Raw genomic sequence first — 24,525 nt, 5'->3', positions numbered from 1 at the left:
CAAAAATTCGGTTTGTTTCTATATAAAACCTTTTTATTATGTGATTAAATTTAGTTCACAGATAATGAAACATCCTTTTAAATTGGTAAAAGCAAAACAGTATTGTAACTGTTAGTAAACGATTTTCTTTTATTTATTTTTTTGCTAATATTTGGCGATTTAGTAATGGTTTAATATAATAATGAAAATATTTGAAAATAGTCCTGAATCCTGCTTTCTCTTATTTGTCAATCGATTTTAAGCTTATTTATACCTATTGATGAGATCTTAGTTTATTAGATTTTTTATTTTTTATTGCCTAGATGTGTGGACGAGCTCACAGCCCACCTGGTGTTAAGTGGTTACTGGAACCCATAACATCTACAAAGTAAATGCGCCACACACCTTGAGATATAAGTTCTAAGGTCTCAGTTTAGTTACAACGGCTGCCCCACCCTTCTAACCGAAACGCATTACTGCTTCACGGCATAAATAGGCGGGGCGGTGGGTACCTACCCGTGCGGACTCACAAGAGGTCCTACCACCAGTGATTACACAAATTATAATTTTGTGGGTTTGATTTTTATTACACAATGTTATTCCTTCACCGTGGAAGTCAATCGTGAACAATTGTTAAGTACGTATTTCATTAGAAAAATTGGTACCCGCCTGCGGGATTCGAACACCGTAGCATCGCTATATACGAATGCACCGGACGTGTTATCCTTTAGGCCACGACGACTTATTTAAAACTAGATTTATTAAAGTATCGAAATTTTAATAGCAATAACAAAATAAAATGGATCACATATTTGGTTCTTTGTTGTAGTACCTAGTCGTGCTACGTACACACGTGTCGACGTTTAAACAACTCGAGCAAACATTTCCCAACTTGTATTTAATGTAAATTAACAATATTAAAAAATTAACAATGTATAAAAATGATAATTAAAATTTAGTCGTTTACATCTTTTAATTTTTGGCGGGCTTCTTTTATTTTTTAAGGTTTTTTATGACCTATTAACTAAGACCTTAGGTCATGTCTAATTTTAATATATCTTCTTATTTTTATGAAAAATGATATTATGGAGTGAAATGAAATGAAGTGAAGATGATTAATTTGAGACATTATTCAACTGGGATGCAATTAAATGAGATGATATGGGATGACATATAATCTCAGTAAAATGGTGGTCATTTACTGAGATTTTTCAGGTTTTTTTCGGTTTGTGGTCGAGTGCTTGAAGCAAGTGTTTTGGTTATTTATATAATTTTCGGGTGTTTTATTGGGTTCTATTCCCTGTTGATTAGCTAATTATTAGTTTTGTGTGTTTATATAAGTGTGTTGTCTTATTTGCAAGTATTATAATGTAGTAGTTTAGTGTAAATAGTGTAATTATGAAAGGCGTTGACCTCCCCCCGGTCGGGGGGGAGATAATATCCTTGACCCATCTAACTCTCCAATCCCAATGGACACGGAGGTAATCCATCCTTCTAGAAAAAGATAAACTCCTCCGAATTCTGATCATTCCTCTTTACCACCTAACAAAAATACAGTCGCGCAAGTAATCGGATCTGTTCAGTCTGTGTATACCTTACCAGAATATGAGGGTAACAGAAAACGATATTTGGATCAGGATGTTGCTCCTTTTTTGATCCATGTAAGCAAAGATTGCGAGTCTTCGGCTAGTGCTACACTACGCCCAATTAAATTTGGTCACTTTTTACACCACAACAATATCAAGGACGTTGCTAAAGACGGCGTTAAACGTATCGGCCGAAACCGAGTCTCAGTACAATTTAAAACTGCTGTTGCCGCAAATTCTTTCCTAGATCACCCAGGTCTTGCCGCAGCTAAATACAATGCCATACCTTCTTATAATGTGACTCGCATGGGTATTTTAAGAGGCGTCCCTGTAGAGTGGACCTAGAAGAATTAGTTTCTTCCATTGAAATTCCTGATGGTTTTGGACGTGTCATCAGAGCCCGATGGCTCAATAAAAAATCAACTGAAAACAACACTCCTATTTGGACTCCAACTCCGACAGTTATTCTTACATTTATTGGCCAAAAGCTTCCTGATAGGGTTTACTGCTTTTTTAATTCCCTCCCAGTTCAGACATATATTTTACCAACTATTCAATGTAATAATTGCTGCAGGTTTGGACATGTTCCTACGCAATGCCGGTCAAATGCGCGTTGTTTTATCATATATATAGTGGGATTCACTGTAATAGTTTATCTCCTATACCTACCTGTTTGTTTTGCTCTGGTAACCATAAAGCCATTGATACATCTTGCCCTGAATATTCTAGACAGAAATCTATCAAACTGGTGATGTCACAAGAAAATATTTCATACAATGAAGCATCAGTCAGGTTTCCACAAGTTAGAAGATCTTGTGCAGATATTTCTCGTACGCCTCCCCTCTGTTTCCCACTCAATCTTCCCAAACCCTAACCCAATCCTTTCCCCACGCCCAAGCCATATCCAATTTAGTCTCGTACCGTCGCATTTACTGTACCCAAAAATCCCCTCCAGCTCCGGCATCCAGGCCAAGTTATAATAGGCAAGCTCATCAAGCTATCGTTAGTACTCCCCCTTCTACTCTCCCTTATGGGAGTGCCTATCCTTCAGATGATGTATCTCTCCCAATGACAATCTCCTGGAACTCTTACTTTCTACAATTTTAAATATATTTTCCCGTTTTGGGGACTTTGAACTACCGAACAATGTCATATCTAAACGTACTGAGCTTAATAAAATTATTAAAAATGCCCAAATTCCTACAATGGAATTGTCAAAGACTTCGTCACAAGAAGAATGATATCATCACTCTTATTAATAAATACAAACCTTCTATCTTTGCTGTCCAGGAAACATGGCTTAAGCCCGGATCCAACTTTACGATCCCGGGTTTCTCATGTCTCCGGAACGATAGGTCAGATGGTTATGCTGGTTCTGCTATTTTAGTATCTAAAAATGTGATATTTAAACAAATCTCCCTTCCTTCCCACAGTAATAGCATTTATGCTGTTGCTGTTAGAGTTAATAATATTTCTTTCCTCTCCATCTACATCCTTGAACCTAACTTAGCTATTCTCTTTGAATTAAAAACTATTATTACAAGTCTTCCTCCACCTATCCTTATCCTTGGTGATTTTAATATTCACCATACATCTTGGGGTTCTAATTACTGTGATTTTATTTCTTTTCCTTTTCTTGATCTCTGTGATGAACTAGATTTGTGTTTACTGAATGACGGGTTCCCTACTCGCAGAGTTCCTCCATCTCAGAATCCAAAGACTGCTGTGGACTTTTCCATAACTTCTCCTTCCTTGGCTTCTAGCCTCTCCTGGTCTGTTCTTTCTTCCACTCACGGTAGTGATCACTTTACTATCATTCTGTCAATTCCTGATTCCCTTAATTGTATTCCTACTGCTTCCCTTCCACCTCTCTTAAAATTTAATATTCACAGAGCTGATTGGTCTCAAATCAGATCTCATTTAGATCAAGAAATAATTAATATTCCTTTGATTAGCCCTGTCAATGTCCTTTCTTCTTACGTATGTTTCAGAAACGCTCTTCTTTCTTCTGCTGCTAATTCTATACCTCTCAAAAACACTGATAGATGTAAAATCCCTTCTCCCCCGTGGTGGGATTCGGAGTGCATTCAAGCTTGCCAGAACAGATCAGAGGCAGAGGATGCTTATTCGGTTGCTATGAGTTCGGAAAATTTCATCTCTTACCAGAGAATTGCTGCCAAGACTGTAAGACTTTTATCAGAAAAGAAAAGATCTAGTTGATTGCGTTTTTGCGAGGAGCTTTCTCCTATTACTCCCCCTTCTAAAGTCTGGAAGAATATGAGACAATATCGCTGCTCTGTTCCTGCTCTTGTCATCTCATCTATCAATCCTTCTAACTGGATTGAACATTTTTCTTGTAGGTTAGCCCCTCCTTCTGTACCTTGCTTGGAAGAAACTTTTCCCTCCGCTTTATCCTCTAACTCTACTGATGATTTTGAGTTTTCTTTTTCTTGGGAGGAACTTTCAGCTGTCTTGGAGGGTTTAAGTGATTCATCCCCATGAATTGACGGGATACTCTTTTATTTCCAAAAGCAGTAACTCTGTAAAACAGGTCTTCCTTTCCATTCTTAATAATATATTTTTATCTGGAACTCCACCTGACGAATGGAGGACTCAGATTATCATCCCTATTTTAAAACCTGGAAAGCCCAGCTCTGACCCTTCTAGCTATCGGCCAATCGCTTTGTCCTGTACAATGGCTAAGATATTGGAACATTTAATCAAGAACCGTTTGGAATGGATTGTGGAAAATAGGAACATATTAGCTAAATCTCATTTTGGATTCCGAAAAGGTATTAGCACTATGGATAGTTTAAGCATATTTGTAACAGACGTTTGTATTTCCTTCTCTAAAAATGAGTCTTTAGTAGGTGATTTTCTGGACGTGTCATCTGCGTATGACAATGTTCTTCTTTCAGTGCTCAGGCAGAAAATGCTCCAGCTGAGTATTCCTGTGAAGATTGTAAAAATAATTTTTAATCTCCTGTCTCCTAGATTCGTATATATTCGTGCTCCAAATGATTCTTCCTCTCCCAGACAGCTGTGGAAGGGACTTCCCCAAGGGTCAGTCCTCAGTCCGTTACTTGACAGTATTTATACGTACGATTTAGAGCTTTCGGTTAATTCCTTTTGTCAAGTTCTACAATATGCTGATGATCTCGCACTCTACGCTTCTTCCCGCCTAAATTCAGGCATAGGCTATCTCCAAGACTGGCTCTCAGACCACGGTCTGTCCCTATCTATCCCTAAAAGCAAAGTGGTTGTTTTCTCTCGGTCCAGATCTTGTCCCAACGTTTGAATATCTTACGATCAACAAAATTTTTCGGTTGTAGACAATGCGAAACTTCTTGGTGTTGTATTAGATTCTAGATTAACTGGTATCCATTATATTAATCATATTGTTAAAAAATGTGAGAAAAATATTAACATTCCGCGTTCCTTATCTGGTGTCTGGTGGGGCTGTCACCCCTTTACTCAAAAACTTATGTATAACGCCTTAGTACGTAGTCACTTAGACTATGGCACTTTCCTTCTTGACCCTTGTAATAAATCTGCTATGTGTTTCCTTGACAAACTTCAATCTAAATGTCTGAGATTAATCTGTGGGACTATGAAATCATCACCTATTAATGCTCTTCAGGTAGAATGCGGCGATCCTCCCTTATTCCTCAGAAGACAATACTTATCTAACCGGTCCCTTTTTAAAGTCGTTCAATCTCCTTATCATCCTCTTATCTCTAAACTCCATATCCTTTCTGATTTTATCTCTTCTAATAAATATTGGTACCACAAGGATTATCCCTGCCTTTTCAATAGTTTTGTCAGCTATCTCCTTGTCCTGTATTTAAGTATAAAAAATTTCCTCTTGTCGACATCTCTTTTAAGGCTCTTATCTTTCAGCCTCAAGTTCTTTTAGATCTCGGCATAGAAAAAAAAATGTTATTCTGCAAATTCCCAGTTAAATAGATACATCGCCAAGCATTGGTCCGATTGGCTCATCATTTACACTGATGCTTCTAAGTTGTCAGACCAGGGTTGTGTTGGCTCCGCTGTCTGGATTCCCAAATACAATGTGATTCTCAATTTTAAATGCCCCCCTCAAGCTTCAGTCTTCTCTGGTGAGTTCAAAGCTATTCTGCAAGCATTATCATTCATTGAGTCCCATAAACTAAATAAATATGTAATTCTTACTGATTCTAAGAGTTGTTTACAGGCTATCGTTGCTAACCAATTTAAATCAAAATCTAAATTTCCTTATATACTAAAAATTAAAAATTTACTTTTCAGCTGCCATTCTAAAAACATCGAAGTTGTCCTTGCTTGGTTGCCTGGCCACAGTGGCATTTTAGGTAATGAAACTGCTAATCTTTGTGCCAAAGACGCCACAACAACTGGCTGTATGGATCATTACAGAGTTTATTCTAATGATTTACTCCCAATAGCTAAACAACGATTGCTTTCTTCTAGGAATTCTTGTTGGCAAAAGACAAGTTTTTCTAAAGGTAAGCACTACGCTGATATTCAAGGCTTTATTCCTCCCCGACCTTGGTTCTGCAACTTCAAAGATATACATAAACGCGTTACAAGTAAGGCTAGGCCATACGTGTACCCCCGTCCATCTGGCTAAACTTCATATCAGGTATAGTTCTATTTGCGAATGTGGTCTTGACGAAGGCTCTCCAAATCACATCTTTTTTAGTTGTCCTCGTCTATCTTCCTCCCTCTTTGATCTTCTTCCTCCTGATATTCCTCGCTCCATTGATCTCAAATCTCTTCTTTCCCTTGTTAACTCCCCTTTCGTTTATATTCTTAGTTCATTCATTAACCATAACAGTATTAAGCTGTAGCTTGTCTGTCTTTTAACCAACTAACCCCTGTATATATAAGCTTGAGGGTAGATATTATCTTGCTGAACACCAAGTAAAACGAAGTCACTTTTTGATTCCTGATTTAATCAACAATATGTTATCTTAACAATTCACTTTAACACTTGTCCAACTTTAACCAGTACGTACAACAGTCACTGAATCACACAACGTAACAAGGATATAGTAAGTGCACCAGGCAAACGCAGTCCAACGAATGTTCATTGCGAGGCACGTACCGCCTTTTTATACTGGCCGGCGCAGCTGGCTTATTTATGAATCACTTCTGTTGCACCTGTTGTTTACGAGTCGAACGACACGGCCGGCGCACCTGGCTTCTGTTAGTCACTCCTATTGCACGTGCTAAACAGAAATATCGTTAACGCCGTCATATATTTATTGTGTGCGTCTTATTCGAAGTCGTCTTATGCGAAGTCGTTGTGGCCTAAAGGATAAGACGTCCGGTGCATTCGTATGTAGCGATGCACCGGTGTTCGAATCCCGCAGGCGGGTACCAATTTTTCTAATGAAATACGTACTCAACAAATGTTCATGATTGACTTCCACGGTGAAGGAATAACATCGTGTAATAAAAATCAAACCCGCAAAATTATAATTTGCGTAATCACTGGTGGTAGGACCTCTTGGGAGTCCGCACGGGTAGGTACCACCACCCCGCCTATTTCCGCCGTGAAGCAGTAATGCGTTTCGGTTCGAAGGGTGGGGTAGCCGTTGTAACTATACTGAGATCTTAGAACTTATATCTCGAGGTGGGTGGCGCATTTACGTTGTAGATGTCTATGGGCTCCAGTAACCACTTAACACCAGGTGGGCTGTGAGCTCGTCCATCTATCTAAGCAATAAAAAAAAAAAAAATGTTTTAGGTAAATCAACAGAGATCCTGTCATCAAACATTCTTAGCTACTCACTTAATTCTTAGTGACTATCTGTGACCTTGCTCGTTCACGAAGCCCGCTATAGAAAGCAGAGTATTATATACACTTGATATTGGCGAAATTTAAAAGGAAACGCCATAAACCTGAGAGATAGATAGAGATTTTTCAGTGGACTTTTTGGAGGATCCCGTGAAGTTACGTCCAGCGGCTTTGTTTCATTTTCCCACATTTGTACATTTTCACAGATATTATATAGTTAATAAACCACCGTTATTACACACTTAAACCTGAAGAAAAAATAAATAGACAAAATAAAACAAATCACACAAATTCACTCCTCGCGTTCCCGCCAAAAGGTCTTGGCGGGCTTCCTATCTCTACCACAGACTATAACACTATGTATAGGTAACGATCTACAAAATGTTTCAGAACCAAATTTTCTGGGCTTAGTGATTCTGGTCAAACTTTGATCCTTGAGTAAATATTAGTACATATTATGTTAAAAAATTGAATATGATTATAGAAATATGTAACACAAACGTACGTATTGGTTTCGCTACAATTTATGTGAGACCAAGCCATACTTTTAGTCGTTGAGCAAGGCTAGTAATAGTAGTCGTCAATTATACATATACATACATGGACTTGGCTCACATGGTGGTAAGTGGTTACCGCCCATGAACACTGACAATTCTGATGGCATAGTAAATCCGCTGATTACATCAGAACATACGATTTAGAGCCTTGAATAAATTATAGCCTCTCCGTAGACCCAGAGCTTCCAAACGATCTCTGAGATCGGAGTTATCTACAATGCGATCAGCTCTCGTTCGTTCGAGAGCCTTGATCCAAAGAAGGCATCAATTTTTCACATGAGGGTCTGTGGTCAATTTAGCACAAGTCTTTTACCAGGCGTTAATTACCGCATCACGGTGTTTGGAAGCATATTTAACTTTACCTTCCAACTGATACTAAATACCGCTTGAGATACTCATAACAACCCCAACGATCCCAAAGACTGTACTTATAGAAGACTGTACTTATAACTCCTTAGAATTATAGCGCTGTGAAAAACCGGTCATACCTCTTTAACTACTTTTTTTAATTTTTTTTATGTGTGCTTAGATGTGTGGACGAGTTCACAGCCCACCTGGTGTTAAGTGGTTACTGAAACCCATAGACATCTACAACGTAAATGCGCCACCCACCTTGAGATATAAGTTCTAAGGTCTCAGTATAGTTACAACGGCTACCTCACCCTTCCGAACGAAACGCATTACTGCTTCACGGCAGAAATAGGTAAGGCGGTGGTACCTACCCGCGCGGACTCACAAGAGGCCCTACCACCAGTAATTACGCAAATTATAATTTTGCAGGTTTGATTTTTATTACACGCAAATTATAATTTTGCGGGTTTGATTTTTATTACACGATGTTATTCCTTCACCGTGGAAGTCAACCGTGAACATTTGTTGAGTACGTATTTCATTAGAAAAATTGGTACCCGTCTGAGATTCGAACATCGTTCGATACGACTGCACCGGACGTCTTATCCTTTAGGCCACGACAACTTCGAACTATTTTGTGAACGCGCACTAACATAATTACAGAATAATATATTATGAGTCCGCAGTGATTAATCCCACCATTCTACTTACTTCTTTTTGGTGTAAAACAATCACTCGTTTAGCGACACAACGGGTACTCTAGTAAAAGTGAAATTTTGATTTTTTGAGTCAAAGCGGCGGTTGTATTTTCGTTTTCTGGAAATGATTTAGATAGACTCTGAATTCAACGCTTAAATGGTAAAAGGTCTTCCACCCTGCACTGTTCGGCTATAGCTGATCAAAACAGCATGGAGCTTAGAAAAGGTATAATGTAGGTTAATATATTTTCTGTATTAAATCAGCAAACTTCAATATATCAAATGTCCCCATTTGAATTTCATTGTTGACACAATGTCAAATATTGACCGAATTTGTCGTAATCAAAGTCATCTTGGAAATTCGTTATTGTTCTCATTTTTTTCTAAATTATATAATATAAAAAAATAACTTGTGTTTCACGAAGTCGTTATGCATCACAATAATACTGATTTAGAGATTATGGGTCAGCACCAAATTTGAATGATATTATTTGTTTGTTGCAGAAAACTGGATGTAACATTTTTTTTTGTTTTTTCTTTCTTTTTTTTTAGAGTGCCTAAATTGTTTACTGCCTCCAATTAAGAGGATACCCAAGGAACAAAATAATTTCCCCCAAGACTTCATAAGTCCCTCAAAGCTTGAAGTGTTCCATCAAGTCTTCACTTCGAAGTCGTCTGTTATAGAAACTAGTAGTACTCAGAGCTCTTTGTTTCTTTGCAACTCTTCGGAAGTCCAAGTACGTTTTAGAATGTTACCGTAGTTTTATAGCAGAAAAAGAATCGTCGAACCATTTTTTTTATTTTCTGACCACTGGACTAACTTATTGCATGCTGTCTATAACCGAAGCTTTCGATAATATGACAGTAGTTCTAGAAGCATATTTCAGGGTAACGGACTATGCATCTGGCATTGTCGGTGTCAGTGCTATAGGTTGTCAAGTGGTCTGTCTTGAAAATGAATTTAAAAGCAAGCAAGACTACGTTATAAATTTGAATAATCACGACATTTGTATAATAGCTGTCCACTTTATACCTAAAATTTAATGTACACCGCAACTATGTTAAGCAAAATTGGCGGTAGGACATTTTGTCAGACCGCACGGGTAAGTATCACCACCACGGAATAGACTTATTTATCTATTCCGTGATCACCACCCTGTCTATATCTGCCGTGAAGCAGTAACGTGTTTCATTTAGAAGTCGTCGTGGCCTAAAGGATAAGACGTCCGGTGCATTCGTATCTAGCGATGCAACGGTGTTCGAATCCCGCATGTAGGTAGGTACCAATTTTTCTAATGAAATACGTACTTTAACAAATTTTCATGATTGACTTCCACGGTGAAGGAATAACATCGTGTAATAAAAATCAAACCCGCAAAATTATAATTTGCGTAATTACTGGTGGTAGGACCTCTTGTGAGTCTGCACGGGTAGATACCACCACCCTGTCTATTTCTGCCGTGAAGCAGTAATGCGTTCCGGTTTGAAGGGTGGGGCAGCCGTTGTAACTATACTTGAGACCTTAGAACTTATATCTCAAGGTGGGTGGCGCATTTATCTTATAGATGTCTATGGACTCCAGTAACCACTTAACACCAGGTGGGCTGTGAGCTCGTCCAGCCAGCTAAGCAAAAAAATATTATTATACTGTTTCGATGTATAAATAAATAAATCGGATACATAATAAATTGGAAAAAAATTGCGGGAAGCCCAAAGTTCTAACCGCAATATAAACACAGGATTATTTAATCTTAGTATCAGGCAAACTCAATAGCGGTTGTTATTGCATCACTCTATTTCAAGTTTTCAGTATTGCTAGTTAATTTATAATTTTGTCGCTACTTTCAGTTGTCAAGCAAAGTATCGCAAAACTTCAATGGTATTGGGAGGGATTTCGCAGAAGAAAACAAGCCCGTTATTAAAGTTACTGTAATACCCAAACACGACAGACAAAGACCAAACAAACAAAGGCTCAAATCAAAGACAATAAAGAATACGTCTTCTGACCATGAATATTCTGTACACGCGAACAATTTATATTTTATTGTAACCGGAAATAACAGTAAAGAAAAAATCTACAACGTGAAAACAACAGAGAGCGCGGATTTTTCTTCTGAATATTCAAAAAAGCATCATGATATCGAAGAGATTTCTATTAAAGAATTATCGAACATCACTAGTCTGCTGAAATCACTGGATATGGAGAAAAATAAGAAGAAAGTAAAGAAAAATGTGAAAGATCACAAACCTCTGATGAACGTTACTATACATCCGAATTACAAACAGTGTAATTGCGTCAGCAAGGATTGCAGCAACATAACTGATGATTTGAACAAAGTAGCCAGCAGAGTCCGAATATTTGGACGCCTAGGTCTAAATAATAACGATGAGTTCGTTATGAATTGCGCTGCCACAGTAAATGATAGTCTAAGTAAGTCCATCAATAGATTTCATAATTTTGAAAATGTTAATTGTATTTTTTTGACTTGTTTTTTCTTTTATTGTGAATATTTCTATTTATTTAAAAAAAAAGAAAATATTTGAGAAAAAACAAAAAAAAAAGCCCGCTGAGTTTGTTTCGCCGGTTCTTCTCAGGACTGTGGCTTTTTTTTGGAACCGGTGGTAGAGTTAACATTGTTATTTGTATTTTGACATTCAACAAGTGTGTCATACTGACATCTAAGTTGAAATAAATGATTTTGAATTTGAATTTGAATTTGAATTTGTTCAAAAAAAATTATATCGCTTCAGACATTTTAGCTAAACTAAAGTTACTTAAACCTAAAGCTATGACGAAATAGTGATGTTGGTAATAATGATTACTAAGTGCTGAGATGATATTTTAGATGTTATTACACCTTAAATGCAATACATCTTTTTTTATTGCTAAGATGGGTGGATGAGCTTACAGCCCGCCTGGTGTTAAGTGGTTACCGGAGCCCATAGACATCTACAACGTAAATGCAGCCACCCACCTTAAGATATGAGTTATAAGGTCTCAGTATAGTTATATTTCCTATGTTTGTCTCGGGTCGAGATTAAACTAATGAAATTGTTTATATATTAAACTACAAAAGTTGTCAAATACTTGTTCGAATTATTTGAATCAAACAAATTTATAATCAATAATATTTTCAGTTCCGACAAATTATCCTACAAATGAAAGTATATCCTCACCAGTTCATTACACGGACAGCACAAGACCACAGTTAGTTACGTTTTTCACGTTTCATTACGAAGTTCCTACGTAAATAGCAAATTGAGTTCAATTAGCATTATACATAAGATAGTTAATAGCTTATATTGTTTCTGCAGGTCACCGATAGTTTTGAACAAAATCGCCTGCATCAATCCGGAATGTAGTAAAAATTGCGATCTCTGGTCACAAGACAGTCATGCTTATGGTCGGGACTTCAGGTAAGTACAAGCGTCTGTCCCGTTAAGCGTAAGGAGTAAAATATTCAGATACCAGTATGGGTAGTGCGAGTTTTTTAACGTTCTCCATAGCGTAAAAGTTAAGTCAAATTTGTATGGAGTTGGAACGTTTGCCTATGTTTGCCGCTAGGGGCACTGTTCCAGCTGCATACAAATTTCAGGTAACTCTTACGTTATCGAGAACGTTAAAAAACTCGCACTAAGCACATATAATAACACAAATAATAATACTTGTACCGATAAAGTGGTTCCCGCCCCTTTAATGACAAGTGCCTACCGTCACCGATGGACATCAGCAGTACCACGGGCTGCATATAATACAATAACCAAGTCGCTGCATACCGCTAAGCACTATTTTCAAATCTTTTTTTTTTTTTATTGCTTAGATATGTGGACGTGCTCACAGCCCACCTGGTTTAAGTGATTACTGGAGTCCATAGACATCTACAACGCAAATGCGCCACACACCTTGAGATACAGTTCTAAGGTCTCAGTATAGTTACAACGTCTGCCCCACCCTTCAAGCCGAAACACATTACTGCTTCACGGCAGAAATAGGCGGGGCGGTGGTATCTACCCGTGCGGACCCACAAGAGTTCCTACCACCAGTAATTACGCAAATTATAGTTTTGCGGGTTTGATTTTTATTGCACGATGTTTTTCCTTCACCGTGGAAGTCAATCGTGAACATTTGTTAAGTACGTATTTCATTAGAAAAATTGGTACCCGCCTGCGGGATTCGAACACCGTTGCATCGCTCGATACGAATGCACCGGACGTCTTATCCTTTAGGCCACGACGACTTCAAATCGAGAACATTCTTTTTCTATTTAATTCGTAATCGGTCAAAAGTAAAAACATACTAGGAAGAACTGATAAATTTCCCCTCGTTCGTAAATAAGGGTGCGTTCTGTCCATACTTTATAACTTATTTCAAATTACAGAAACACCAAAGAAGTCAATGTCCAGGTTAATACAATTCCTAGCATCGTTCAAGTTTCAAGGCCTACTAATTTGCGACGGTGGGTAGATAAATTTGAAATGAAAACGGTCAAATATAAAGGCTTATTTAAATTCATTCACTCAGATACGATGATACAGTCGAAGAATTAGTACTTATTTATTAATCTATACTAATATATAAATCTACAATGGTTTTTACGGATGTTCCGTTATAACTACTGAACCATGCATCCGATTGACTTGAAACTTGGTATCCATGTAGAAAATACATGTACTTCATGGATAGGCTAATATTTATATGAGTGATGGACTTCCTAATAATAATGAAAATAAATAATAATGTTAATTTTAAATGCCCAGCGAAGCGGGCGAGTAGGTACGGCTAGTATTATTGTAAGCCTGTTTTAAACATTTTTACTATAGTAACGTGTATCTTTTTTTGTTGCACAATTCCAAGCTTTTGTTAATAATTTACAGCAAAGAATCACAAGGAACACAGGTTGATTTTTTCAGAAATGACGCATTTGAGAAAGCTCAGTCTGTTAACCACAATGATAAAACAGCTCAATGCAATTGCATGAATTGTAAAAACACACTAGGTCCCAATGAATCTAAAGAAACACAAAACCCTCTAGTTGTTATATCGGTTTATCCTAAAGAAGAAACAACAGATCTAGTTAAAATCACACAACATTCCGGAGAGAAAAGCCGTACTAGCTCACCACTAACTAATTACATGAGATCAAATACAAAAGAATTAAGGGGAACACGGAGAAATTTAAGTGAAAAAATTTACAGCCCGAAAGCAAGCCGATCACCGTCGCCGAATAGAAATTCAAAACTTCAAAAAAATAAAGAAGATAGAACTATTCAATCAGGAGCGTGTAGTTCTAAATGTCAGAATGGCTTGAAAATGCAAAAATCCTATCGACCCCTCAATATAGTAGACAAAAAAGAGCCAATTAAAAGAAGTAAAAATTTGTCTGATTCAATAAACACTGGACAATATGGTAACAAAGTAAAAAATACTACAGGAATCAATCACATGCCTACTGTACGTGATCAAACCACAACGAAAACGGAAATAAAAAGAGCATTAATAGACAGTTATACGAAAAACATAATAGAGAATATGGATAAACAGAAAATGAATCCTACTAACAGACTATCAAATGTCAAAATCAATATTGATAACAATAATGAGTTTTACGATGTAACGCTGCAACAAGATAAAAGAACAACTGATTTGAAAATTAGAAAAAAAATCAAAGATGATTCCGCAAAGAACGTGTTAACTGATGTATCTGTTAAGGAGCCTAAGAGAAAATCTCGTGACTTTTGTTGTAGGACTGTGAGTTGAATTTCCTCATAAAAAACAACTCGTTAAAGAAAGAGATTTAAAATCAGTGGATGACGTTGGATTTTTTTTTTCAGCGAACTGATACAGGGAGGCGTTCTGAAAAGCCAAATATAAATATTCGAGATAGTTTGGAAATTTCTCACAGGTAATTTTTGTGTTGAGTTAGTTACCTTCAGCTTGCGATTGTCGAAAAATACAATTAAATAATTTCTTTGGTTTTCAAGTTGTAAACATAATTAAAACGACTTTTACGATTTAATATGGCGTACCTAACGAAAACTAAATGTCGTAAATAAATGAAAAACGCAAGATTAAGCCGTAAAAGTAGTTCTATTTCTAATAAATATTATTTTCATTTCAGGCGTGAAACCAATCAAGGCTTAAAAAATATGCAAATAAAAAACAGCAAAACAAAAAACGACGATTTAGTAAACAGAGGTAATTCAGTAGCATTATTATAGCCACCGAGTATAGCTCGGGTAACAGATTCTTTTTCCGAGCAAAACAGCACACAAATCATACAGTTTTAATTTAAATAAATAGAAATATCAAAAATCCTAAACTTTCATGAAACCCTCTGTCAGTTGGTGAAAACCGTATGAAAAATCGTTTTTCTTACATTTTGAATGTATTGTGTTCAGACTTACAGGCCGGCTTGTTATTTAATATATTGATAATGATAAGTGTGTGTGTGTGTGTACAAATAAATAAACCATAAACTACACTACGGCTTACAGCTCATATCAAACATTTTGTTGGAGATAGCTGCAAGCTTCCTGATCCCCTTGAGAGAGATAAACAAATTAGGGAACTACTTGGATTGAATTGGATACATCAAAGTGTGGGTACTACGTCAAAGATAACAAAAATGCAGGTGAAATTATTTACGTACCTATTGATAAAATGAAGTCTTTAAAGAATGAAATGTATTGTAAATTTTTATTTTTATTTTTTATTTTTTTTTAGTCTAATTCCTTTGGAAACATTAAAGAAGACATTCATTTAAGAAAAAAGGTCTCTACAAAACACCGGTATAAACACATCGTCTAATATACATTGTCTGGATAGATAAAATTATTTTAAACATTTTCTTTTTTTTATTAAGAAAATTAACGTAGTCATAACGTAATTAAATGTATTTTTAGCGATAACAACTCCCAAACTGAAGAAACAGAAATCATACACGAAATTGGAAAAAATATATTTAAAACTGCGGAATTTGCCACCCAGTGTGACCGAGAAATAAATAGAACCATATACCAAGAGCTCGTTCTTCACCGAAACATCGAAGTGTTCTTACAATTTGATCGTTTCACAAAACAAAAGCCAGTCGTATTATCTCGAAGACAGTACGTAACAATCAAGAGAACTTTACAGAAAAGCATGTCAAAAAGAGCCAATTTAGACAAAAGGAAGAATTGCATTTGCAAACGAAGCTTAGTTTCCGTTGGTGACGTCAAAAAGAAAATACGAAAATTAAAATTATTCAATAACGGCTGTGATAAGATAACTCAGACCGAAACACAGACACAGATCCCGCTGTCTAGCAATAATAGAAGACTACTAACAAATAATTCGAACGGTCGTATTGAGAGTTGTTGCGATGAAACCGAACAATTACAGACTATTGTTCTGTTCAATTCTAAAGATGTACAAAACAAGATGCCTGAAGAGTTGTCGGTTCCCACAAGACAAGCGGTTTCGTCCGTAGAAGTTAATTATAGCGTTTCTTGTAAGCAAAATGTATCGTTTTCTTCGACTAAAATTAATTCATTGCACTCGTCGAACTTTATAGTTAAAAAGGATTCAATTCAAACTCTATTCAGAGGTACGTGATAGTTAATTAATGTTTGAAATGTGCACGCGCGTAATATTGTATTCAAAATCCCGATCCATTAACGGTGCTTTTAGGTATTTCAAGAACCGGTCACCGTCCTCGCCGAACCCGTCGCTTGCGACGAAGGGCTCGACGAAATTAACCCATAGACACAGCCCACTGAGTCTCTCGCCGGATCTTCTCAGTGGGTCCCGTTTCCGACCCGGTGGTAGATTTTGCGAAGCACTGCACTTGCTAGGGCCAGTGTTAGCCACACTCCCGGTTTGAGGCCCGTGAGCTCACCTACACGTCAAGGTGAAGCTGAAATAGGCTCTCAAGGCTATTAGCATAGGTAGGGGAAAAAAATCCGAAACATTGTTTTAAATTATTGGAATGGCCAATATCTCACTCGGCTCACTGACGTAAAATGTACAGTCTTGAGAGAACATTCATTTTACATTGCGTTCGTGACCCCGAAATAAAACTACATATATACCTTACCTGCTTTTTATAATTTTATTTATTGCTTTATTTATTTTATTTATCATTGATTCCCGTTGCGGTTACGGGAACGGTTTCTTTACACCCCGTGTATGCATCGGTTTGCCATTTTACACGAAATTAATTTATTTCATCCTTTTTTCACTTATAGGTTGGAGAAAATCTCCCACTCCAAATCTAGGAACATCAGCTTATTCATTAGATTCCGAAGCGATCGAACCGCTCACGACATCAGTTAGAAATTTGATGGAACCGTTCAAAATTGAGAAGGAGGAAAATAGGCGACCATTTTTCAAGAGATTAATGTCTTGTCTGGTGATGCGATCGAAAATTTCGCAAATTAAAATACCGACGAATCCGTCTCCGTTGCCAATGGAAACATCTATGGATTCTTATCACATTAGTACGTCGCTCGGTGTAAGTACAAGTTAAAATTTCGCACATAATGTTTTATTTTATTTTATGAAAGGCGATTGCATGCAGCAGAGATGCGAATGTTGCGATGGATGTGTGGAGTAACGAGAATGGATAGAATACGGAATGAATATGTTAGAGGAAGTCTGAAAGTGACACCTGTGACAGAGAAGCTGAGAAGTGCGCGTTTGGGATGGTATGGGCATGTGATGAGACGAAATGAAAATGAGGTCGGTAAGAAAATGTTAACTATGAATGTGGAAGGATATAGAGGAAGAAGTAGACCTAAGAAGAAATGGATGGATTGCGTGAAAGACGATATGGGTAAGAGGGGAGTGAGCGAAGGAATGGTATATGATAGAAGAGTATGGAAGGAGAAAACATGCTGCGCCGACCCTAGGTAACTGGGAGAAGGGCAGGATAATGATGATGAAATGATGAATGTTTTATTTTTCTGTTTGTCCCCTAGCAGCTGGAATTCGTTGTGATATAATAATATCAAGTAAGAATCAGGTAGGTACCGATTTTTATGAATGTTAAATGTACCTAACATGAGCCATTGATTGGCTTCTTCCACGATTCATGAAAAATGAATGTATCATAAATCGCTTGTGATCATATTAATTAAGACTTTATGAATAATGACTTGTGGCAAGGGGTAAATCTGAGAAAATATAATAAAATTATAGCGTTGCATTCTAATATAATCGCGATGTAAACGCCTATAAGTCTCTATTCGTATCTATGGTATTTTATTTTCAGAAATTATAATTATTGCCATGAATGAAGTAATTACGCATATATGTTTTTGTCTTTTTCAGGCAATGGAAATGACTTCGTCCATGTATGACACGTCGATTTCGTTCTACACCGACCACAACGTGTTCGAAACTAGCAGTAAAACAAAACGAAGCTTCTTTAATTCCGTGAGAGGCTTTCTAACAAATCGTAAGAGTTAAGAAACTTTATAGATACTTACTCTGTTAATCTGATATTTCTGTTTAAAATTCATTAATGGCATTGTATTAATTGTATTCTTAATGTTTTTAGAGTTATTAGGCATTGTGATAATGTTTATTTTCTAATAAAGTTTTTGTCTCATTATAAGTTTACTTTAATTTATCATACCTCTATTTCAGAACACTTGCCGAATAAAGAAGTAAAGGCGATATGCCAAATTTTTTTAAAACATTCGTCATTTTTGCTCTATTCCAAGAGGGCTATTTAGACTTTTCAGTCTATTTTATTTTCGATTCAAAAAGCGATTACTGCTATTTGCTATATTTTAACCAATTTCATTAGGTATCGCCTTTAACAGTATGGATTTCATTATTAGTTTAAAATTGTATGAAGTTTTTATGTGGAAATTTTGATATGGCGTTTTTAACTAACTACTAATACAGCTTATTTAAATGCAATTTTACGACTAATTGAAATTTACTTACTTCTACGATGTATTTCCAGAGATAGTTATTGCAGCTCTGGGCGAGTACAATGTGGCAACACCTCTGAAAACCCCCCTACTGTTTTTTTTTATTGCCTTTGTAGGCAGACGAGCCTACGGCCCACCTGATGGTAAGTGGTTACCGTCGCCCATGGACTTCAGCAATGCCAGGAGCAGAGCCAAGCCGCTGCCTACTGCCACTACTACTACTACTACTACTTTTTCCTGAGCTATTGCCAAATGCTAATGTCTATGAGCGACGGTGGCCACTTACCATTGGATTGGTCGCATACCTTTTTTTCAGTGTAAAAGTCTCAGTACATTCTAACAATTTGACAGGGACATTATTTTCATATTATCCCATATCATCGGGTTTCGTTCAATTCAATCCCGATTTTAATTCATCATTTCTTTCCGCTTTAATATGTATGCAACAGTATGTAACAATGGTATTGTAAGAAGATGATTCCTATACTGAAAAAGAAAAGAAAAAGAAATTACATCCGACAACTTTGTTTCATTTTCATATACTTAAGCACTTTCACAGGTGCGAAACGGTTTATAAGCCACGATTATTACACTCCTAAAGAAACACTAAGCTAACAAGGTAGGTAAAACTGTTCACATAATTTCACTCTTCGCGTTCCCACAGGAAAGTCCATTATGCCTTTGAATCTTAAAAGGAATAAAAAAAAATCAAAATGCGGCATAACGTAAACACCACAAGAAATGTGAAACTACAGCATACCTGTAGACCGAATGTTAAACAGTCGACGTCGCCCTAAACACGTCATTACGGATCCTCCCGATCCATTGACGGTGCTTTTAGGTACCACAATCACCGATCAAGGCCACGTCGAACCCGTCGCTTGCGACGAAGGGCTCGACGAGTGAATTAACCCATAGACACAGCCCACTGAATTTCTCGCCGGATCTTCTCAGTGGGTCGCGTTTCCGATCCGATGGTAGATTCTGCGAAGCACTGCACTTACTAGGACCAGTGTTAGCAAACCTCCCGGCTTGAGCCCCGTGAGCTCACCTACACGTCAAGGAGAATCTGAAATAGCCTCTCAAGGCTATCAGCACAGAAAGGAAAAAAAAGAAACTACAGTGAAAAAATGGGTTACAGAACTATAATGTGGACGAGCTCATGCCCTCATACAACTTTAAGTATTGAAATATACTTAAGTAGCTATCTTAAATGTTATTTTTTTTAGCTGGATTCGCCGTATTATTGCTCTCTGAGACGTCTGCTTTGAATTTAAAAAAAAAAAAGTGTGTGTGTCCGCTCCGACGCACGACTGGAGTTTACTGGATATAAAAAATTAAACGAAACAATACGAGAAATAGTTCTATATTACGACAACACGATACACTACAGATTATTAACAAATTAACGAGACACAAAACAAACGACTAACAAATATATGAAAATACAATAATGAGAGAAACGCGCGATCAGTACGAGGCTTTGTGGCGGACTGCCGGCGCAGCAGCCCGGCGCGCATTTCGTGTGACATGCGCAATCAGGCGCATAACGCATTTCGTGTGACATGCTAGTACGATTTTGGTCCCCATAATTTTCATACCCCGGGCCTATATATGTAAATCGATTCTAAAGGAGTAAACTCCAAAAAAAACGACCTTAAATTACAATATTTAAACTTCAAACTTATGGAGGGTAGAGGTAAGGAGCACCATCTTGTATAGGGGACAAGTTGAAAAAGTTCGAAAACTCATCGAATTAACGCTAGTGTAGCAAGGGGAAATAATATGAATGTAGAAGTTTTAAACTGAGTGAAGTGTGCTGGATTGCAGGCTATGTTCCGATTTACACTGCGAGCACTGTTCAGTGCTCTCACTGCTATTCGTTACTTGCGTTAAGGGCTGACAGTATACAGTCGCAGTAACTTAAGAAATCATTGATGATACATGATGATGAATGGAATGGGGGAATGAATGGAATAGAGGAATGATACATGATTTCATAAATCTTCACTTCAGCACTTTTACCCTGCATAACCTCATTTCAATAATACGGTTATTAAGTCATTATATATTAAATTGCTTGAAAAACAATATTTTCTTTTACTAAATAATATACTTACTTTTAGCGATTAATTCAACTGACAATAACTTGAATATTCTATTTTCAAATATAACTAAATTTAAGCAAGATTTTTTTGCTGAAGCGAAAACACCGCCATGACAACGTCGATGACAGTATACTGTACTGTAAAGGAACGGCTTCGCAGTATACTAATTTGACGTCACACCTTACAGTGCTCGCAGTGCAAATCGGAATATACCAGAAGTTTGGTAGCGTATGGCGCTGTTTTTAAATTCTTTCCACTTGCTACTATGGCGTCGTCTTAATTTGCTGCCCTTCAGTGGACACTTTTTCATATACTAAGATGGTTCTGCTCCTTACCTATACCCTCCTTTCAAACTATCACAAAATAAACCAAAGAGACTTTTTGGAGGGAACGCGAGAAGTGAAGTTGTGTGATTTGTTTTATTTTGTCTATTTAGTGTTTCTTCAGGTTTGAATATGTAATAACGGTGGTTTATTAACTGTGACAGTGCACAAATGTGGGAAAATGAAACAAAGCTGCTGGACGTAACTTCTCGGGATCCTCCAAAAAGTCCATTGAAAAAATCTCAGTAAATGACCACCATTTTACTAAGATTATATTTCATCCCATATCATCTTATTTCATCCCAGTTGATTAATGTCTAAAATTAATCATCTTCATTTCATTTCACTTCATATTATCATTTTTCATAAAAATAAGAATATAAATTAAAATAAGACATGACTTAAAGGTCTTAGTTACCAGGTCATAAAACCCTTTAAAAAAAAATCTGTATGGCATAGATTATACACAGGAAATGCCATAATCCTAAGAGATAGATATAGATTATACACTGTTGTATGGGCTTAGATCCCTTTGCCTTTCCTAATAAGGAAAAATTGTACCAAAAAAAATCTATGGAGTAACCCAGGGGGGTGCAACTGGGTGAATGAAGTTAGCCCCTCAAAAAAATTTTTCTTTCCTATTTTCTACTTATTTTCTATTAATTCGTTTGTTCATCATTTGTTCATGATTGTTCACTATCAATAATTGTTTGTTCTGCATTTATTTATTTAAAAATAATTATTAAAAATATACCTACAAGTTAGCCCCTCAGTTGCAATTTTTAATATTTTTTCGTCCTTAATGACTCGGACATATTCATTTTCGATTGTTCTTATATAAAATACGTTTGTTCTCTTTCTAAATAACTCATTTTTTGTTTAATTAACTATTTGTATTAGCATGCAAAATATGTGTACTGTAGACGTGCGCTAATCATGTTCGGAACTGGATTGAACATGACATCGTTCTTTTGAGTGTCGGAACTAGTTCCAGTAAACATGTTCGCGGAACTGTTTAGTTTCACGAACATGTTAAGTCTAGTAGCTGTTTGTAGTTTGTAGCTGTTTAGTTCCGCGGACATATTAAGTCTAGTAGCTGTTTGAAGCTGTTTAGTTCCGCGGACATGTTAAGTCTAGTAGCTGTTTGTAGTGTAGCGAATCACGTATTAAGTTATTATTAATTACACAATATTTTTCAAAAAAGGTATTAAAAATACAATTTTTTAAAAGCACTATATAAAAATAGATTGCCGCTTATGGCAATTATTATTGTAATTATTATTTTGTAAGGTTTTTAGTTTTAGGTTCATTGTTACAGCTGGTTGCATAATTTATTAATGTACTGTAATTACTTTGTCATAATTTCAACTACTCTACTACTTTCATTATTTTTCAATGTAGGTATTGTACGATGCACCGGAAACTATAACCTATCAGTTGTTAATTAAAATACCACGTTATTCTGATATACAACGTAAATTAAGCTCGTTGTAGCCTTACAACCTTTTTCCCATAACCGAGATACCGAATAGCGAAAGTGGTGAATGTTTTAAAATTCTCGAATTTTGAATTATGATTTTCTAAGAAATGGTCCACAAACACTTAAGGTTAAGTGCTCGTAGGAATGATGCATGGTCAAGGTCAAAATCCATAGCAAAACATTTTAATTTATTCAACTATCGACTGTAACACGTAGGTCGTAGAGCATAACTTCAATATTAATAAAAATGTAATATGAAAGAGCTCCACACGCAGTTTCATGCACTCGCTCCATCTCACTCTCTCGTATTCGTGCCATATGTCGCCTTATCTCTTTACGTGGACTCGTGTCGGTTCGAGACTCGTTCGGGTGGACTCGCCGCGCCACGCCTCCGCGCCGCGCGGTACCTATGCTCTAATCATGTCCGCATGTCCTTCATGTTCAACGCATTCGTAGTTCCTGCATAACAGTACACTTGGAATGGAAATGGAACTGTCTGAACATGTTAATTTTGACAACTCGGATTGAATGATATAGTTCCATATGAGGACATAGTTCCAGGAACTATTTAGGTCCGGAACTACGCATGTCTAGTGTACTGCGCATGTGTCAACTATAATGCCTAAACCTTCTATGCGGTTTTAATTGTGAAAAAAAAAACAATTATAAATCCTGAAGGATCAATTAATTGGTATACAGTTTAATTCAAAAAATTAAAAAATAAATAAATAAAATAATGTGCATTCGCGTAAAGTTAGCCCAAATACATTTTTTCCATCCTCCTATATACCTATCGCTATGAAGGTATAAAAAAGATAGGTTAAGAGTTCACATAGGTAATATAAACAAATAAGTAAATATGTTCATTATTTCTCTTTTAAGAGATAATGTAGGTATACATTATAATAACTTTTTTACACAGTCGAAATTATATTCATAACATTAGTAAAATAACATTTTAATATTTTTTTATAGGTTATGTATTGAAAGTGTTTGAAAATTATTTCATGTTTTAGCTGGAAAACGACATAGAGAATTATATGCAATACAAGATAATGGGCTTCATCAAATGAATTCGAATGAAACCAAACTGTTTACCATCCAAATTTGATTGTTGGGCAGATAGAAAACGAAAATTCACTCAAAGTGAACCTCGGCCTGCATTTGTGAAACGGCAAAGACTCACTAATACTCACTGTTATCAAGGAGATTGGAGAGACGACTAAAAATGAGATGTGTCATATACCTTTGCCATATTGTAGTCAAGGTAGGTGTAACTGTCAATAATTAGTTACACTCACAGATCTCATAATCAAATAACAATATCAGAAAAAAGGAGAATAGTTTGTTAGTTAGTGGAAGTAGCCAGAATGGGTAAGTGGACCTCAGTTCCTATTACATAAGGTTCTAGGAAGTTTGTGATAATGAAAATTTATCACAGTGTAATATAACTTACTTACTTTAACAGTGAAGGAAAACATTGTGATGAAACCTGCACACCTAAATGTTCTTAGGATTTTCTTAGGTGTGTAATCCACCAACCAGCACTAGGCCAGCGTGGTGGACTAAGGCCTAAAAACCCTCTCAATGGTAGTGAAGGCCAGTGTCCAGCAAGGGGATATATTATATGGGCTGATGATGATGACTAGGAAGTTAAATACTACTACTACTACTACGACAGTACACATATAATCCTATATATTTACAAACTATACGTTTGTT

General features: G+C 36.6%; 1 protein-coding gene and 1 non-coding gene across 2 annotated transcripts; both read left to right on the top strand.

Moving 5' to 3' along the window:
* Positions 1 to 9,292: 9,292 nt before the first annotated feature.
* LOC101738488 (uncharacterized) lies at positions 9,293 to 18,567 on the top strand. Its single transcript, XM_062673001.1, has 14 exons — positions 9,293 to 9,435; positions 9,524 to 9,708; positions 10,820 to 11,402; positions 12,110 to 12,179; positions 12,287 to 12,388; positions 13,351 to 13,428; positions 13,847 to 14,720; positions 14,804 to 14,874; positions 15,091 to 15,167; positions 15,467 to 15,603; positions 15,696 to 15,760; positions 15,875 to 16,557; positions 17,198 to 17,463; positions 18,282 to 18,567. Exons 1-14 carry the CDS (start codon positions 9,402 to 9,404, stop codon positions 18,417 to 18,419), a joined length of 3,363 nt encoding a protein of 1,120 aa, XP_062528985.1. The 5' UTR covers positions 9,293 to 9,401; the 3' UTR covers positions 18,420 to 18,567.
* Positions 12,482 to 12,576, top strand: Mir2807a-2 (microRNA mir-2807a-2). Its single transcript, NR_107401.1, has one exon. It is a non-coding gene; the product is annotated as a microRNA mir-2807a-2 (primary transcript).
* Positions 18,568 to 24,525: the final 5,958 nt, after the last annotated feature.

The sequence above is a fragment of the Bombyx mori genome, chromosome 16, assembly GCF_030269925.1.
Source record: "Bombyx mori chromosome 16, ASM3026992v2".
Taxonomy (NCBI): domain Eukaryota; kingdom Metazoa; phylum Arthropoda; class Insecta; order Lepidoptera; family Bombycidae; genus Bombyx; species Bombyx mori.
This window is presented reverse-complemented; position numbering and strand designations above follow the sequence as displayed.